General features: G+C 45.3%; 1 protein-coding gene across 3 annotated transcripts in view; it reads left to right on the forward strand.

Annotated features, from left to right (window-relative positions):
• CRTC3 (CREB regulated transcription coactivator 3) overlaps positions 1 to 19910 on the forward strand; it is a 105565-nt gene that overhangs the window by 65654 nt on the left and 20001 nt on the right. For 2 of the 3 annotated variants that reach the window (XM_047797376.1, XM_047797375.1), the window contains exons 4-7: positions 6305 to 6366; positions 7998 to 8060; positions 10750 to 10850; positions 18337 to 18372. In XM_047797376.1, the coding sequence (XP_047653332.1) occupies positions 6305 to 6366; positions 7998 to 8060; positions 10750 to 10850; positions 18337 to 18372 (262 nt within the window). The remainder of the gene's footprint in view (positions 1 to 6304; positions 6367 to 7997; positions 8061 to 10749; positions 10851 to 18336; positions 18373 to 19910) is intronic. The other variant, XM_047797377.1, reaches the window with a different exon arrangement.

Here is a 19910-nt window from a genome sequence, read left to right on the forward strand (position 1 = left end):
GCAAACAGGTAATAAAAATGAAGGGGGGGGGAGGGAGTTCCCGTTGTGGCTCAGCGGTTAACGAACCTGACTCGCATCCATGAGGCCACAGGTTCGATCCCTGGCCTCGCTCAGTGGGTTGAGGATCCAGTGTGGCCGTGAACTGTGGTGTAGGTCACAGATGCGGCTTCAGATCTGGCATGGCTGTGGCAGTGGTATGGGCTGGCAGCTACAGCTCTGATTCAGACCCCTAGCCTGGGAATCTCCATATGCAGGTGGTTGTAGGTGATGAACAGGGAGGAAGACAGCCAGGGAGGGAGCGTTTCAGGCGAGGGGCATTGCTCTGCAAAGTGCTGGAGGGGAGACTTCACTGTGTGTTCCGGGGCTCTGTCTCTTTTCAGGTAGTAAATCCTCAGGTATAACCTGACCATGTACACGGGTCAACTTGTGAGAGCAGCAGCCAAGCAGATCAGTTCCTAAGGGCAGGAGAAGCAAGAACCAGATACCTATACAGATAAATGAAAGTTGTTCATCAGTCAGTACGAGTCTGATTCACAGACCATGGGGCATCTCTCCTAAGCACTGACTGGGGTCCTGGGACTGAACATCTGCAGAGTCCACAGGGTTCTTCAGTGTAGGCCTGCCCATTAATAACCTGCGAGCCTCTTTTGAGGAATGACGGAGTTCCTAGTAAAATACAAAAGTGGGATGATTAATACATTCAGGAGAGCTTGGGGGAAGCCGGCTGTAATTCCATCTTTCCTTTCATTCTCTGCACTCATTCGATTTTGAAATAATTTGCTCAAAACAGTTGCCTTTCACACCAGTCTGTTACCTCCTTAATACAGTTTTATCATTTGAAGGTATCAGCACTGGTCTGAATCTTGGTTAGAACCAAGCAAAGCTCCGTGTTCCCAATTCTCTTCTTCCCACCTGTTTCTTGGCTTGGGTGTTATTTTAGAATGGGAACACTGGCTTAGACAAGGCTTTGGTCCTGTGATCCAGTGATCCCCAATAAAATGAGCATTGTTTAATAGTGTGGGCAGCCGCAAGCAGTACAGCTGAGGCTCCAGGGCATTCCTTCTGCAGTGGGTGGCAGTCGTTGCAGGGAAGGCTGGTACAGTGGGTTCTGCTGGTGGCAGGAGTGGCAGTCACAAGCAGAGACCAGGGCCCTGCATGGCCAAGCTCTAACCTAGGGCTGCATTCAAGGCAGAGGAGAGGCACTGCCTCGTCCCTGGGCTTGACAGCTCAGCCTTCCTGCAGCTGCTCGTGTCTTCAGTAGCCCTTCTCACACGTCAGTCTTCAGGGGCAGCGAACATATATCCCAAATACCAGCTCGTTGAATTTCTGAACTACTAGCATAAATTTACAGCAAATATAATATTACCTCAGACCTGTGGGTAATATGTTGAAGAAAGAAGGGGACATACTGAAGAATCATAGAAAATGCCTTCCTCTAAGAGAGATGTGTTTTTAGAAAGAGAGAAGAACAGATGTTTAGGAGTTCCCATTGTGGCTCAACAGAAACAAATCTGACTAGTAACCATGAGGTCGCAGGTTCGATCCCTGGCCTCACTCAGTGGGTTAAGGATCCGGCACTGCCGTGAGCTGAGGTGTAGGACACAGATGCAGCTCGGATCCTGCGTTGCTGTGGCTGTGGGCTAGGCTGGCAGCTGCAGCTGCAATTTGACCCCTAGTCTGGGAACTTCCATATGTCACAGGTGCGACCCTAAAAAAAAAGAAGAAAAAATAAACCACAAATATTTAGAAATTCTCTGATTTACATTCCCAACGAGATTTGAGAGTAGCATGAATAGTCATGAAGAGATACCTTAAGACCTTGCCTCTTTGGAATAGGCCTTGCTTTGACTCTTTTCACACAATGAGATGAAAATTTTCGGACATTAGTTTATGGAACCCTGTCTCTGAAATGCATGGCCTATTGTATTGAGAAACATAGGATTTCTCTGCCGCTTCTTGAAGCTTCACAGTTTATATTAGTGCTGTGAGAAGCCTGGCAGTTAAGAAACTTCTTCTCCTTAACCCAGGGCTTCCACAATTTATTTGGTCACAAAAACTGATTTTTTACCTAACATTCATTAGAGAGTTCCATCTCAAAGGAGAAGCAAATGCTGGTTTTTAGCATTTTAAGGGGAAAATATTCAGACTTCTAAAATCCACATGCTCCCTATTTGTGTGTGCTCAGGGAAACAGGAGGATGTTTTTATATATACAAGGACTCAAAAAGACCCCACTCCTGATGGAAATCCTGTGAAGTTAGATTGTTATGATCATTATACAACTACAGATGTGATAAATTCATTTGAGTAATAAAAAAAAAAAGACCCCACTCCTGTGTACCTACCGTCATGTTTGGCTGTAAGATGTATCATAGCAGGACACGGTTGGAAGTCAAAGGACAGGAGGGAGGAGACTGATGGTGGAGACATGGTTGAGAAATTAGGAAGGAATCAAACTGTGACCAGTTTTACTTTTTTTGCTTTTTAGGGCTGCACCCACGGCATATGGAGGTGCCCAGGCTGGGGGTCAAATCGGAGCTCCAGCTGCTGGCCACAGCCACAACAACACGGGGTCCGAGCCGCGTCTGGGACCTACACCACAGCTCATGGAAACGCCGGATCCTCAACCCGATGAGTGAGGCCAAGGATCGAACCCACAATCTCATGGTTCCTAGTCAGATTCGTTTCCACTGCACCATGATGGGAACTCCCAGTTTTACACATGACTCTGGCACTCATCTTGGTGCGTGGGTTCCCTGAGGCAGACCTGGAGTTGACTTACCCCACCAGCTGTGTGCAAGATCGAGGGCCTGCCCCACAAACTCTGTCCCTGGTAGAACACAGAGTTCCAGAGTGTAGGAGAGAAAATGACCACCTCCAGGCTGTTTAGAAGGCAATTCCTGTGCCCTGCCCCAGGCGCCCTTAGCACCTGCGAACAGGAGGCCCAAAGAAGAACCTGGCTGTGTTCACCTGTCAAGAGCAGGCAACGCAAGAAAGAGACAGAGTGGGGTTTGTTTGGAGCTTCCGAGGCTCAATGACCCCACGCGTGGGGAAATGGGCCGGTAGATGTCCTGTCTGATCAGCATGAGGGCTACTCCCCTTCCTTTGGGCAGAGTGGGTGAGAACTCTTCCTCTGACACTCCCCGAGCTGAGAAGGAGGCCCTCATCAGTGGACTGAGGCAGGAACTGGAGGAGAAGGATTTTCCTTTCCAGAACTGCAGGGACCTGGGGAGAGGGAGAATGGGCTGGGATGACTGGGATTTCCACCTGGAGCACCTGGGTGTGTGGCGCCCTCCGTTAAATGCAATGGACCACAGAAGTGCAGAAGAGAGGGAGGTGATGGGTTCGGTTTTAGGTAGAACTTGAGGTTCTTCTGATGGAGAAGCTGAGTAGACAGTTGGAAGTGCCACTTTGGAGTTCATGAGCACTATTGGGAACTGGAGGTATGGATTTAGGAGTTGCTGGGCTCTGGGTGATAGTTGGAACCTAAGGCACAGGCAGTGCCAACCAAGGCGAGCCTGGGGGACAGGGGTGAGGCTGGCGCTCAGAGTCTCCAAAGGTGCTCTTCCCATAGTGTCCGTGCCTCCTGCCCTCTCCTTCTCTGTGTGGTACCCAGTGACACTGAGGCCCTTCTCCCCACCCTGTCCTTTCACGAGCAGTGTGAGAAGATGTGAGCTGAGAGGTTTCGGGGCTGCAGAACTCCGGGGGCCATTAGGATTGAAGACAGAAAAGGAGCTGAAAAAGAGTGCATGGAGCTAACAAAATGTCCATTAGAATGTGGGAAGTTTTTGGCTTAGGTTTAACTAAGGTGGTAATGGGTAAGGAGCTGGTCTGGCTTATTAAAAACCCCGTCACTGATGCTGCTCTTCTGTTTGCTAGGAATTAGCAGGCACTCTAGAAATGTTGGTTAATTAAATGGAAAATTCACATTTACAAATAAGAGTATTTTTTCTGTCTTCAGGATGTTCTTTAGGACATAGCAGCGTCGTGGGGAACTTAAAGCCCCCTGAACACAGTTTTCTGACATCCTTAGAAGAACACATCGTTTCTAGGTTTTCTTCCGTTGAGTTTAAGGTACTGACATGAGTGGTTACTAACTCGAGCGGTTCTCTTGATGCTGATGGTTCTTGGATTTTAAAATATCCATTGGAGTTCCCATTGCGGCTCAATGGTTAACAAATCTGACTAAGAACCATGAAGTTGTGGGTTCGATCTCTGGCCTCGCTCAGTGGGTTAAGGATCCAGCATTGCCGTGAGCTGTGGTGTAGGTCGCAGATGCGGCTCAGATCCCGTGTTGCTGTGGCTCTGGTGTGGGCTGGTGGCTACAACTCTAATTAGACCCCTAGCCTGGGAACCTCCACATGCCGTGAGTGTGGCCCTAGAAAAGACAGAAAGACAATAAATAAATAAATAAATAAATAAATAAATAATCCATTAAATGAGATGTGAATGGTGAGAATTGAGAGCTCAGAGGTCACACCTTTTAACTTCTGATGCCTCAGCCTCGTCATATTAAAGCTTCAGGAATTTACTTCATTTCCATGTTGTTAACATCAGAAAGGCTAACATGCCAACTATAACCTCACCATTGGAATAACTGATATTCAATTGTTGCATTACTATTACACCACTGCATTCTTTTTCCTTTTTTTGGCGGGGGTGGGGGGGGGGTGACGACTGAGGCATATGGAGGTTCCCAGGTGAGGGGTCAAATCAGAGCTGTAGCTGCCAGCCTCTGCCACAGCCACAGCAACACCAGATCCGAGCCGCATCTGGGATCTACACCACAGCTCACAGCAACGCTGGATCGTTCAGGGATGGAACCCACATCCTCATGGATACTAGTCGGATTCATTTCCGCTGCACCACACCAGGAATTCCTACACCCCTGCATTCTAATTTGTATTACCAGTTCCAGACAAGTGGACTTAATGACTTTGAGAGCGGCAGTGTCCTGAGAGAAGTGGTAAACTGTACTTCATGAAATTCAGCTTTTCTAGACAGAGATTCTTCAAACTCTGCAAGAACAAAAAAGGCTCAAAGCCTCCTCTGTGACGGCTCTTCCAGCAGAGATGCTGCTGTACTTCCTCCCTCCTTCTTTATCCCCGTTTCCTCCTGTCTCCTGCCATGGGCTCTTCTAATCTGTACTTTGCATACGTGAAGCCTGCTAGTTAATATTGAAGAAATGCCTGGTGTCTCTTTTGGAAATATGTTTAATTGTATTGACTAAGATTCAGATTAAGAAATAAGGTAACTAGACGTGACAAAACAAACACACAGGAAGTGAAACTTGTGATCATAGTGCTTCTCCTGGCAGAGGAAATATTTCATAAGCACTCATCAGTTGCCCTGTTTTACTAACGCGAGATTCTGTCAGCCTAGTTTCTTTCTGCATCAAGGCCCCCATTTCCTCCTGAGCCCTCGCTGATGATGGCTTCTTTTGTACAGAATCATTCAGTGTTTTTTTAGCAGGAGAATGATATGATTTAAAATGTTTTAAGAAGGCTTTTCTGTGGGTATTCATTAACTAAATTAACCAAAACAGCTCCGCTGCCCTCAGCATGTGTAGCGTAGCCTCGCATTTATGTCTCCATTTCATCTGGAATATGTCCTAAGGCAGGCGAGACCCAGCGAAGAGATCATAGAATTTATAAAACGGGGCCCCGACAACCCAAGAAGTTAACGTTTCTCCACAGACCCAACGCAGCTCTCTTTTGGTTGTAAGGAACAGGAACCCTCCACTTGAAAAAAAGGGGCAATTTATTGGCTCATGTCACTAGATCCAGGGGTTCGTACAGTAGCACTGAGACTGTGTATCCATGAGGTGCCACCTCTGAATTGACTTCCAGGGAGAGAAACCCAGGTCCACATGGTCCTCAACGCAGGGCATTCCTTTTTTTCTCCCCTTTGTTTCATGAGCCCATCCCTGAACCCGTCTGAGGGAGATAAGTCACCTCGACTGGAAATACTGGGACCCGGAGGCCTACACAGAATGACAGCCTTCCCAGGTTCCAGGTCAGCGTGGAGGCAGTTCTTAAAAGTAAGAGCTGTTGGGCAGGCAAAAAAAAAAAAAAAAAAATTAGAAACACCTCACATGTGTCATGCAAAGATGGCCCTGGTTTGAAGATAGAAGAGTAGACTTTTCCAGAGGAAGTCGATAAGAGAAAGGAGGGAGGAAGAGCTCTCGAGTGTAGAGATAGAGATAAGAACGAACACCTCGGTCATTGAAACTCCCCACGATTCCAGCTTCTTAACTCTGCATCAACTTTCCGTTCATTGTATTTTTCCTTTATTAAAAATTCTACTTTGATGGTAGTGCGTTTGGAGCTACTTACGCTTCGCAGCCCCTGGATGAGAGCTGGCCGAGGTGAGCAAGCCGGATGTGATGGGCATGTGCTCTGTTGGAATGGTTTCCCTTTATTTTATCCACCTTGAATGTTGTAGAAATGTCTCATCTAAAGCACAGACTCTTGTTTTCTCTTAATAAAACTTAAGTCTTTGCAGGTATAATCATAGGCTTCATATGAATGTCTAAAATGAAGAGTTATTTAAATAAATCTATATTTTCACTTTAAAGACCAAATAGAAACACATTTGGAATACCTTTACCATCACAATACTCTGATGTGGTATTCTTCTATTTGGATATATAAGATGTCTTGGTAAAGCTACTGAAAGGGACAGAGGCTTTAGCAAGCTCCTAAAACTGTAATTTGCGCAGTGAATTTGATTTAGAGTCTCTTCGAGTATATGAGTATATGAGGAGTATATGAGGAGTATATGAGTATATATATGAGTATATATATGAGTATATAATGAATATATATATGAGTATATATGTATGAGTATATATATGAGTATATATATGAGTATATGAGGAGTATATGAGGAATATACATCCCCCAAAATTGAGGGTTTTTTTGAATATGGAGGGTGACAAAAGATAAAATTAACTGAAAAGAGTGCTACATTCAGTGGATACGTGATCTCATTTTCAGATCACATAGTCAGACTTAGGAGGCATTTGTTCTGATTTGTTTTTGTTTTTTGTCTTTTTAGGGTTGCACCCACAGCATCTGGAAGTTCCCAGGCTAGGGGTCGAATTGAAGCTATAGCTGCTGCTCTTCTATACCACAGCCACAGCAACACCAGATCCTGGGCCCACTGAGTGAGGCCAGGGATCGAACCTGCATCCTCACTGGGTTCGTTTCTGCTGAGCCACAATGGGAACTCCCACCCTTTGAAATGTACATATTGAAAAAGTTTAGCTCTCTGGGTTGAGGTCTGCTTTCCATCCATTCTCTGGGCAAGTACTGACGGTACTTCCAGCAGGTGATGTGGTTAGGACCTGGGAAAGGTGGGTATGAAGATGGTAATAGCTGGCTCCTACCTCAGGTTGGTTTTCAGCTACCCTCAAGAATCTTGGGATCCATGATTGTAGGATAAACACAATGTTTTATTTTAAATCATAAGACAATATATCCAAACTGAGATTTTAAAAATTGGTATCCAAGAAAAATTGTTTTATGCTTTCCAGAGCATAAGGATCAGTTAGATTAATATTTTCATAAACTGGGTTACTGTAACAGTTATAATCCTCTTTTAGGAGATTTATCTGTATGGGAATGCAAAATTTCTTTTTTCTTGTCTTTTTTTTTTTTTCTGCTTTTAGGACTTCACCTGCTTCATATGGAGACTCCCAGGCTAGGGGTCTCATTGAAGCTGCATCTGCCAGCCTACACCACAGCTCGTAGCAATGCCAGATCCTCAACCTACTGAGCAAGGCCAGGGATCGAACCCGCAACAGTTCCTAGTCGATTCGTTTCTGCTGCGCCACAACGGGAACTTCTAGGGTAGAGCGTTTTGAAGTGATTTTCCTCAGGCTGTACAGCCAGGTGACAAGAAGAGCCAGTTTTCAAAACCTGGGCCAGAGGTTCTCCTTTGCTCCCTGTGGACTGAACTCCTTTGTGTTTATGTTGTTGTGTCTGGTTTTTAAAGGCAGCAGCCTCCTTGGAAGGAAGAGAAGCACCCTGGGTTCCGGCTAACATCTGCACTCAACAGGTATTTGGCTTGTTTCCTAGTAGACATCAACTTTAAAGAAAACCAATCACCTTGATTGTCCCAATGTTTTTTTATATGGCATCCATTTGCCAGGGCATGTTTATATCAGTTGTGTTTATATGAAGTGGTTAGAAAAAAAAAAAAACAACCCATATCTCCCACCATATCGTGAACATCTGCTCAGGGCAGTATAGCCATGTGAGAACATGATCGGAGTGGATGACAGGCTTGGCCTCTTCCTCTGTGCCCTTGAGCAAGTTATTAACTTCTCTATGCCTCAGTTTACTCTTCTGGAAAAGGGAGATAGCAGTACCTATATCAAGGGATGGTTGCAAGGATTAAATAAGATATTAAACACGGGATGCGTAAGTATTCAGTAAACATTCAGTATTAAATGATTGCTTTGCACTGGACCCCAGTGGTAAGTGTTCTACATAGGTTACGTTTTTTCAATCCTCATAACATCCTACAAGAATGAATATTACTTTCTGCTTTAAGAGATTATAAATGGCTTGTCCAAGGCCACTTAGCTAATATGTGATAAAACTGGGATTTTTTTAAAAAAATGTTTTAGTACAAAAAAATTTTTTTTGGGGGGATGGTTAATTGTTTGTTTGTTTTCTGGCTGTGCTTGAGGCATGCAAAAGTTCCTGGGCCAGGGATCAAACCCTCGCCACAGCAGTGACAACACTGAATCCTTAACCACTGGGGTGCCAAGGAACTCCTTTAGTGTAAAATTTTAACATTCGCAAAAAGAATTGTAAGAACTCTGAGAATGGGGAGTTCTGCTCGTGGCGCAGCAGAAACGAATCTGACTAGGAACCATGAGGTTGTGGGTTGGATGCCTGGCCTTGCTCAGTGGGCTAAGGATCCACCGTTGCTGTGAGCTGTGGTATAGATCACAGATGTGGCTCAGATCCTGCATTGCTATGGCTGTAGGCTGGCAGCTGCAGCTCCAATTGGACCCCTAGCCTGGGAACCTCCATATGCTGAAGGTGCGGCCCTAAAAAAAAAAAAAAGAATTCAGTGTATTCTCCTTCAGCTTCAGTCTCTGTCAGCATTTAGTCTCAACCCTTGACCCTCCCACCTTTATTCCACCATCAGCCAGAAATTTCACCTCTAAATATCACTAATAGTATAAGGCTGATAAGAACCTCTAGGAGTTCCCACTATGGTGCAACAGAATCTACAGTGTCTTGGGAGCACTGGAACTCAGGTTCAGTCCCCAGCCCGGCATGCTGGTTTAAGGATCTGGCATTGCCGCAGCTGTGGCTTAGGTCACAGATCTGATCCCTGGCCTGGAAACTTCATGTGCCGCAGGGCAGCCAAAAAAAAGAAAAAAAGAACCTAAAAAAAACAAATGAAAAACCTACAATACCATTATTACACTTAACAAAATTAACAGTAATTCCTAATATATCTAATACCTAGTTTCTATTAAGATTTTCCCAGTTGTCTCTCTGCATTTGACTGATACTCTCTTGAGCCTCTTTGAATCTGCAAAGGAGCTGGAATCTGAACCCAGAGCTCTCTGATCCCAGAGTCCACACTCTTCCCAGGGCTTCAGGCAGGTTCAGAACTGCGTCTCCCCTGTCTGAACCCATAACAGCCACGGTACAGTCAGGCCATGTAGCTTAACAACTGCATGAGGCCATCACCTGAAACAGCCCAGGCTAAGTTGAAGTCTCTCCCAGGTTCTTTTTATGGCAGATGGTTTGACCCTTAGATGAAATATATAAATAATCATCTCCTGGAGTTGAAGCTATGTATGAATGGAAGCTGTCTGGGAGAATTTCAGAAATTTGCTATAATTCCCTGATTGCCAAACTTTTTGTCTTAAGATTCCTTTGCAATCTTAAAAACCACTGAAGCTCGGAAACAGTATTTGTTTACGTGGGTATATTTATTGCTATTTAGCTATTGATACTGGAAATTAAGTTGAGAGATTTATAGAAGATACTGGTTCATGCCCTTAGAAATAACAAACAATAATAAACTCATATCAGCATAAATAATATCTTGTTTTAAGAAGCACAGTTATACTTTCTGAAACACAAAAAAATGTACTGCGAAGCGTGGCCATGCTGCACCCTTTACAAATCTCTTGAAGATGGCCAGCTTCTCCACTGTGCATTCAGGCCGCGGTGACACCACACGGCACATAGGCTGCTGGCAAAGTGCTGTGCCCATGAGAGAGCCAGAGTGAAAGGGCCAAGAAGACCTTAGTATTATCTTGAAAGTCGTCTCAACCTTGCATTCTCTCTGAAAGGGTTGGCGAATCATGCTATGGGTGATCCTTCATATAGTAGCAGTTGTTCTGAGATGACCTAGTGCAGCGGCAGAAAATATATTGGCCCACAGCCATCTTCTGAGTTGCAAGGGAAAAAATGGGAAGTTTCTTACAGGAAGCCGTAAATCCGAGGTCTACCTTGTTGAAACCTTTCATTACACCACTAGCTTCGAAGTGTAAGATCACACAAGTACCAATGAAAATCTTTGGCGTGTGGGCCACCCTCGAGGCCGTTACTGACGTGACGGACTTCAGGTAGGTCCAAGTCCCGCCTTTTATGGATGATTGTCAATCGGTTATTCTTGCCTTCTCTCCTGTTGGTCATTTTCAGCAAAGAATATTGCATTTTCACTAAGGAAAAACGGATTTTCAGCCAGACTCTCTCCTCCCCCCCCTTAGGACCAATTCTGATTCTGCTCTTCACACAAGTGCTCTGAGCACCAAGGCCCAGGACCCCTATGGAGGAGGGGGCCAGTCGGCCTGGCCCGCCTCATACATGGGTAAGACACGCAGGCCCACTGCCACCAGCGTCTGCGCCTTCTCATGCTGCCCCGTGGGGACCAGGAGAGAGAAGCTTAAACCGTGCGCATGTGTATTTTCCGGGTTTGTCATCTTCAGGGAAAAGCTCCTAGCAGAGGAGATGTGTGTCCTCTCGGCGAAGGGAGATGGAGCTTGTCTTCTGCCTCTTCCTCTGCACATTCTCTTTTGGCATCTCTGGGCCCCCGAGCTTCCTCTCCTGCATCCCGTCCCATTTTCAGGCCATCGTCCTTTTGACAGGGACTCATTATAACTTTCTAACTGATCTCTTAGTTCCAGTTTCTACATCCTCCCAATCCAATTTTATGTTGGGTTCTCTGAAAGTCCTTCTTTCCATCCAGAAGCTGGAAAAATTGAGAAATAAAAGCAGAAGTGACAGATGGAGGTGAAGTCCACCTTTATTCCTGACAAGAGGAAGTGGCTTCTTGCCGAGGGTCTGTGCCTGTTATGACTGAGCCCTGGAAGGAAGTCAGCTCCCCGAGCAGGACTAGCCCAGGGCGGCCCCCACGGAGGAGGGCTGAGGTCAGCCCGCAGGCCAGGGCCAGCCTGCTGTCCGAGGGGAGGCACACCCTGGGCAGGAGAAGCGGGAGCTGGGCTGCAGCCGGCACTGCCTGCCCACTGATCCCCACTTTGCCATCTCCCTGGGGCCAGAGTGAGAAAAGGGCTGGAGAGAGGCCAGGAGCTCCCAGGAGTGGGAAAAAGATTTATGCCAGCTTCTTCCAGGATGAACCCAAATCTGATCATATTACTCTCTTGCTGAAAATCTCATTTCCACCCACTTACCTCCTGGAGAGAGTTTGAACCTCTCAGTTTGGAGTGACCACAGCTCCAGGCTCTGGTCACCTATCTTCCTTTTCTCCTCACTCACCAGCTCCCCCCACCCCCGCAGGTCCGTGAACCACCCGGGGTTCTACCAGTGTTTCATCCTGTCCCCATCGCTTCCTCTCTTAACTTACTCCCGACCCGCGCCCTCAGCTTGGTCCCCACGTGTCTGGAGCCATCTTTGACCTTCCTCCCTGTGCCCACTCAGAACTTCCATCCTTCTAACCTCCAGGAGCTGCTACCTGTAGAGGGCCGTCTCGGCACCTGTGACACCTGACTGCTTTCTCATGGATGTGCTTCTCTCCTTCTGCTCCATGTAGATCTCTCGCAGCTCAGCCTCTTATCGATCTCACCCTCCAGCATGGGCCTGGCCCAGAGGAGCCTCCGGTGAGGGAGAAGAGTGGAGAAATGACTCAATGGTTTATGTGTACAGAGCACACTCTAGTTGCTAACATCTAACCTGATGTGAAACAAGTCTGGTTCACTGAGACACATTCTTAAGCCTGCCTTTGTGAGGTTTATAATCTACTAGGAACAATGGTCCTGGATTACCCGTTCCATATGCAGAATGGCTTGTCCACAAACAGGGCTCTGTGTTTGGTCTTGAAACAGGGCAGCAAATAAATCTCTGGCCACGATGATTAGCTTTTATGGTTTTCTCTGTTTTTTTTTTTTTTTTTTTTTTGGCTTTTTAGGGCCACCCCTCTGCACATGGAGGTTCCCAGGCCAGGGGTCGAACTGGAGCCAAAGTTGCTGGCCTACACCACAGCTACAGCAATGCAAAATCTGAGCTGCATCTGTGACCTACACCACAGCTCACGGCAACACCAGATCCTTAACCTACTGAGCGAGGCCAGGGATCAACCCTCATCCTCATGGATCTTAGTCAGGTTTCTTACTGCTGAGCCACAATGGGAACTCCTGGTTTTCTTTACTTTTTAGATGATTTAAAGCCTAAATAGTCTCTGTTCCTTCTGAGAAGAATATTCTGGGTCTTCTTTCCTTGCCTGTAGAGAGCATGGGATTTTAATAATCCCTGTATTTGTTGTAATAATGCTGTATTTGTTCCCTTGGTGCAATTCAGAGAAGCTGTATTTTCCCAGTTTGTAAAGTATGGGAGCTTTGAGAATTGGTCAGGGTGGTCCAGCTATGTTCGCACACATGGGAATATGAGAGTAAAGCTGGCAGTTGTTTTGGAATTGGATATGGGTCCACTGCTCACTGTTTAGAGAAGTAGGACGTATGGGAAATGGAAGTTTAGCTTCCGTATGGGTAGAGAGGTAGGTAGAGTATAGAAATATATAGGCCTAAAAAAGGCAGAGACTGTGATCTCAATGGCAGCGTATCTCACTGGCAGACACATGCTGCCAGTGAGTGAAGCAAGATCTTAGTCTCCCTGGATCGAGAGGGGACCAGACTGATGGGTGTTTATCTGGAACCCCAAATAAAGAGCTGCATTCCTGCCTCTGCCATTCCTTCATTTGTGTTGCTGTCTCTTTAAAATTTATGCTTCTCTAGAAAGGGTCAAAGGCCTAGAGAGAACACGGAAATCATAGGTAACTTAAGTAAGATTTTCGAGGCCTGCATGCAGTGAGAAAAAAAAATAACTAAAGAAAGTGATGAGTTGAGTCAGAATGATGTAGCCTCTGAGGGAAGAAGTGAGAAATGTCAGAAGGTGTGACTGAAGATGAATAAGAAAAGCAAAAGAGGAGTTCCCGTCATGGCGCAGTGGTAAACGAATCCGACTAGGAACCATGAGGTTGCAGGTTCGATCCCTGGCCTTGCTCAGTGGGTTAAGGATCCAGCATTGCTGTGGCTGTGGCGTAGGCCGGCAGCTACAGCTCTGATTAGACCCCTAGCCTGGGAACTTCCATATGCCATGGGAGCGGCCCTAGAAAAGGCAAAAAAAAAAGAAAAGAAAGAAAAGCAAAAGAATGTAGATGTTGATCGAGTAGTGGAACCAGGAGAAAAGCAGAAAGAAAGAGATCCAAGAGCAGAATTCCTGGGTTGCCTTGAGAATCATGACAGTCCCTCCTTTTCACATTGGCAGTTAGAGGTTGTTGGGCCCCCGTATCTGACAACTGGGGAAGGTGGGCCGACCTCCAGCTTGAATGTCTGAATCGTGTGCCCGCTTCTGCACAGTTGCCATGCAAGTCTAGCAGAACTCAGAAACACATCCATATTTGGATGTGTTTACATGGGAAAGCCAGTGTGTTTAAAATATTATTCAAGTCTCCAAGGATAGGAATTATTTCTGGAGAATTATATTTGTTGGTGGGGAGCTATTTTAAATAGTTTCATGTATTTTCCCCCTGTAATTCATTAAAGTTTTTCATTTTCTTTCCTTTTGGACTTTAAAAATATCGACTAGCTTTGCAAAAAGGTATTTCTTATCCTAGGACCAACCAAATAAAGTCAAGATTTAAAAAGTGATGGAAAAATATAATTGTAGACCAGTGTTAGGCTCCATAGCAGAAGCAATAACTGCTCTTTCCCTGGGAATCTTTCCTGAGCGTAATGAGGTAGCCTCCACTAATGTTCCCACTGTGATTGGGGTTTTTTTTTTTTTTTTTGGTTCTGAGCAGATGATCAGGAAGCATCTGCCCACAGCTTAACGACATGAGCAATAAACTATGATACATTCGTGAGCAGAGGTTTGTGTCCCAAGAAAACTAAAGCCATTAGACTGATACACGGTTGGTAGTTTTCATAATGGTTATTGAGTTTTAGGGCAATTAGGCATTCATGGTAAGGAGTTGATGTAAATGATAGAAATAAACTTTGATGCCATCAGACAAGATTTTTATAATTTCCCTCTTCTTGTTTAATTATACAGAACTTATAAAGAGAAATGTTGATCATTTCCCTGGCAGCATGTGCAGTTTAATTAGCATTTCTCTCTCTCTCTCTCTCTCTCTCTCTCTCTCTCTCTCTCTCTCACACACACACACACACACACACACAGCCTGCCGAGTAAGCACGAGGGTGCCCTGTATCATTTGCCCTGTCTCAGAGCCTAGGACCGTCCCTAACTCCCCTCTGTTTCATCATCAGTGAGTGGGGGAGGGGCAGGGGTGGTCCCTGTCCTTCCAGGGAGGACTCTAGAGCTAAGGGCAGGGGAGGGCATGATCGTTGTCTTCTTTGCAAACAGAGCTGCAAATGCCGAGTATCCCATCTCAGTATCTGCAGTACCTTCGAGAACCTCAGCCCGGAGTTCCTCCGTGGAAACTGCCTTGGCCCTCAGTGACCTTGCCACAGGCAATACATTTGACCAGCATAGTTAAAACGGTTTAAAATGCAAATAACTCTGAAAGAAGCCAGCCTATTAAAGACCCTTGATTGTACGGATAGGAGGGAGAGGAGGATGGCAAAAGCATTCCCGATCTGAGGAGGGGCAAGGAGGGGAGTTCCCCTGTGTCTCAGTGGTAATGAACCTGACTAGTATCCGTGAGGACTCGGGTTTGATCCCTGGCCTCGATCAGTGGGTTAAGGATCTGGTGTTGCCGTGAGCTGTGGTGTAGGCTGCAGACACAGCTCGGATCTTGTGTTGCCCCGCGTTGCTGTGGCTGTGGCGCAGGCCAGCTGCTGCAGCTCCAATTCGACCCCTAGCCTGGGAACTTCCATATGCCATGGGTGTGGCCCTAAAAAAATAAACTAAAGAGGGGCAAGAAGGTCAACCAGATGACGGTGACATGATGTCAGGAGGGCCCAGAAGGGGGAGGCTGAAGCACCAGAGGCTTCTTGAAGGCCACACTCTGGTTAAGGGAACTGCCTCTTGCCTCCGCCTCTATTCAGTAAATCATGACTGTGCTAGGACTTATTTTAGCTCCTTCAGGCATGGAAGTGGGGAGAGCAGACATGGTCTGGCTTACTCGTAGGAGGTCACTCCTCAGTGACCTTAGTGACCGCTAAGTGACCACTAAATGACTTCAGTGGCTCTAAGACCACAAGGTCTCTTGGAACACAGAGGCAGCCTTAGTCAGTGGTATGCCACCCCTGTGGGACTGATAGGAGGTTCCTCTGTTTCTAGACATCCAGACACAACTCATTCCTTTTTATTTTTATCCCTTTATTTGTAGTTGTATCATGTGATATTTTTTTATCCAGTAGTAAAAATCCGGGCTTGGATACTTAGCCACACACTAGCTTGGTGCTAATGTATCAGTTACCGCCACCACCATCCTTCTGGTTACCTAAACTCCAAACCTGGAGTTGGTTGTCTTACTTGAATCCCGTACCCCTCACAACCACTCAGTAGCCACATCTTCTTCCTGCTGTCCCCAGAGTGTCTTCGCTGTCCCTGAAGTTTAGAGCAATAGGATGTACTCTTTTCTGCTGCCTCTTTTCTGTCCTCACTGCCAGTACCCACCCCGCTTCTCCCCCTCTTGCCTGGGCTGTTAGAGTGGTTTCCACTTGGTCCCCCTGCCTTTAACATTTCTCCTTTCCATCCATCTCATGCTCTGCCATGAAACCATTCTCTCTCAAGCTTAGCTTTCATCGTGTCATTTGTCTAAGCAAAGCCTTCTATCCCCCGCGTCAGTGCCAAATTACTGGCTTCAATCCAACCTCATCTCCTCTTCTGTCCATCTTGAGCTCCCTCAGACTACACTGTTCTCTGCCCCTGCTGTACACCCCCTTCGCCCCCATCTTTACACTGGGGCATCCCCTTCATCCTCACTCCTGAGTGTCTAAATCCCTCCAGGTGCAGCAAGTTGGACATTCTGAAGGCACACAGGCCAGAGTTCTGAACTTTATAGCTGTGTGATTTGGGGGGCTGATAATAGCACCTGCCTCGCTGAGTTGCTGTGGGGAAGACCTGAGATCATCTAAGTGCCTGGTACATGGTGAGGGAATGGTCACATTGGCTCCTGTTGTTGTTATCAGTGCCTAACTCAGGTGCCACCTCCTGCAGGAAGCCTTCCCTCTGTTCCAGTCTGACAGAGAGGGTGGCATTAGTAGGATATTTCAGGGGGGGTCTGTTTGCCACTCAGGCACTTCCACAGGTAGCCCTCAATTGAGTCTTGAAGTGCCAGGAACAGGTCAGACTTACTAATTAAAATGAAAACTGACCATCCCCATTAAATCCAGAGTGACTGGTGGCTTAGTGAGAAGGAGATGCTTCATACCATCCAGACTGCTGTGTAAAAACTTAGTTTTTTATCTGTGATAGAGAAGTCACTTTTTAGTGACCCACATGGTCAAGTTCCCCACATGAGGGTCCTAGGGACGCCAAAGTATGAATTGTAAACTCCTCACCCTCCTTTCGACAGTGCTGATTGTAGCACCACAGCCCTTGTCTCTCTGCATGTCATCTTCACACTGCCTGTCTTGAGTCAGTGTGTTAGATTGTGATTAAGCTGTGGACCCGTCCATGTCCCTCCAAGAGACCACCTGCCGTGAAGGCCTCTGAGGTGATTATTAAAAGCGTAGATCCCTGGGGCCCATTCTCCGCCTCTAAATCAAAATCTGTGGGGCTGGGGCCCAGGAATCTGCATTTTAGCAAGCTTACTCAAGTAGTCTCTGTGTGTACTAAATAAAGTTCTAAATCACTAACTTGCATTCTGTTCCCGTGGGCCTAAGGGAACTTCTGTCTTTATGAGTGCGCTTAGTTTTTAATTTTAGTGCTTCTGGGGGAGTCTCAGTATTGCCCACCCCCTGGGCATCACTAAAATCTTCCACCTGTGTTAGACTTTGCTTCCTTACACGTTCTGTCTCCTCACCTACATGGTGAGGCCCGGCCACACCTAGCAGTCTGTGCAGGACCTTAATTATGTTGAGTGAATAATTATTACACATTAAGTTTTCTAGACTACTCAGGTTAGCTTGTAGATTAAGCTTATTCAGAAACATTTAAAGTTGAAGTAACCTATAGTTAAAGGCTTAGAACTTAGAAATCTGTTCCTGATTTTATACTGAATACTCACATGGTACATTTGATTGCTCCAAGGAGAATGCTAACGGATAATAACATCCTTGGCACAATGCTTCGGTTTTAGTTTAAAGCAATAGCAATAATGCAATAATGCTTGTCTTCTGCAATATTTTTATGGATTAAAAATACTGTATTCGGTCAAAATTTATTGTAAGTCAAATTTTTAAAACTCTGTGAATAGCTATCACATACACTGTTTAAATTGAGTGAGACTCCGGGTAACTTTCTTTCTAAAACGACTCTTTTCAAAAAGTATAAATAACAGTATACAGCCTGGACCATCCAGTTTGTTCCTCTGAACACTTGTGGTGAGTGTGAAATAGTGAAGTAGACCTTTTTAAGTTACCTCCTCTTCCCCCTGTTAAAGCATTTGGAAAAAGAGTTTTGATCTGTATACTTCTTTGTGATTTGGATAGAGGTTCTCAGACTTTGTAAACTGTTCTTCTTTCAGGACAGAGGCAGTAAAAAAATTTAAGATAATTTTGAAGAAAAGTAGATAGGCACCAACTTTAAACTTTAGCCGTAACTATTTTAATTGTAGTGTAAATATGAATGCATTTTGGATGAATATCAGTGTACCAAAATTGCCTTGGAATTTTCAAAATCCTATTTTGAATCAGAAAGCCTTACTAATTCATGAAAAAGTAAAAATGAAAGCACCACATAAAAAAATTTTTCCCCCCTTTTCCCACTAGGTTTCTGTGATGGTGAGAATGATGTCCACGGGGAAGGTATGGATTGATTTCACCTACCTGTGCTGAGTGGGATACTGACTATAGTAAATCATAACCTTCTTGCAACATCTGCGCTGATACTCATCTTTTTAGGACTTCGCAAAATGATGACAGCTGCTGACTGGTTTACTTCTCTGAGATGCTCCATAAAATTAAGGCTGGCCATGATCAAGGCCACGAGAAAGGAAACGTGTGGTTAGATTACAAAGGCTCCTCATCAGCTGAGTCCCCACAGCCCCACAGTCACGAGATTGTGCAGGGAAGCAAAAGTTGTAATCACATGAAAATATTAATGAGTTGGTCACATAGGCCATTAGTTGTTCCACTGTCCTTCCTTCCTCAGCTGTCTTTCTCTGCCTATTTAGAGTCAGTAATTGACAGATATAAACAAAGTGAGGAAAATGCAAATTGATTGCAAAATGAAATTGCAGACCTTGCAGAAGTTAATGAGTTTCATAAAGCCGATTAGAGTCATGTTGGAGATCTACTAAATGACAAGCCACTGACAGATGAGGGTCTGACACGTTTTCTTTTCCCTAAAATTTTTGTTTGTTTGTTTGTTTCTTTCTTTCTCTTTCTTTTTTTTTTTGGCTGTTTTTTGTCTTTTAGGGCTGGAGGTTCCCAGGCTAGGGGTCGAATCGGACTTGTAGCCGCCAGCCTGCACCACAGCTCATGGCAACGCCGGATCCTTAACCCACTGAGTGAGGCCAGGGATCGAACCCAAGTCCTCATGGATGCTAGTCAGGTTTGTTAACTGCTGAGTCACGACAGGAACTCCTCTTTTCCCTAAAATTTTATAATCCGAAACTTAATTTTCATATTCCAGAGGTGAACAACTAAACTAGGTTTATGTATCACAGAGATCAGGACTTATGATAAATGATATGATAAATGATAAATGAGGAGGCCCAATTCTCTTTCATTATGTTATATGCTCATTTCTGGGCAAGCCATTTTAGGCCATGAACAAAATCATGAAAAGTTGAAACAGCAATAAATATCTGATCCACTAAGAAATAAAGAAGTGGCTTCAAGGTTGTTTGTAGTCCCCAGTGAGTTCTTTGAAGAATTCCCAACCGGTCTTAGATATGAAAGGAAACTAAAAACAATGATGAATGGCTGTAAGGAAACAGTCCCCTTTAAGGTGTCAAAGTACACTCCAGCCATATTCCTGTGACCCAGTTCTTAGGAGAAGTAGCCTTGAGTCATGAAGCCACCTCGCATAGCCCTTAAAACTTTTCCTATCAACTAATGGGATCTTTCAGAGCCATTTTTTTATTCTTGAGTCATTGTATTGCTTTATAAAGGCTCTCAAAACTATTATTCCCATCTCTGCATTGAGAGAGGGCTATAGGGTCAGGTACTGTTTTAAGCACTGCTCAGCAGAGAGTAAAAGAAAGGTCCTGCCCTCATGGAGCTGACCTTTCTGAAGTAGTTGACATTAACAGTTAGACAAGGTAATATTTGAAGAAAAGGAAGCCCAGCAAGGATGTTGACAAAATAAGCTTTTCAAAAGAGAGTGGTTTGAAAGTCAG

Source organism: Phacochoerus africanus, chromosome 9, assembly GCF_016906955.1.
Source record: "Phacochoerus africanus isolate WHEZ1 chromosome 9, ROS_Pafr_v1, whole genome shotgun sequence".
NCBI lineage: Eukaryota > Metazoa > Chordata > Mammalia > Artiodactyla > Suidae > Phacochoerus > Phacochoerus africanus.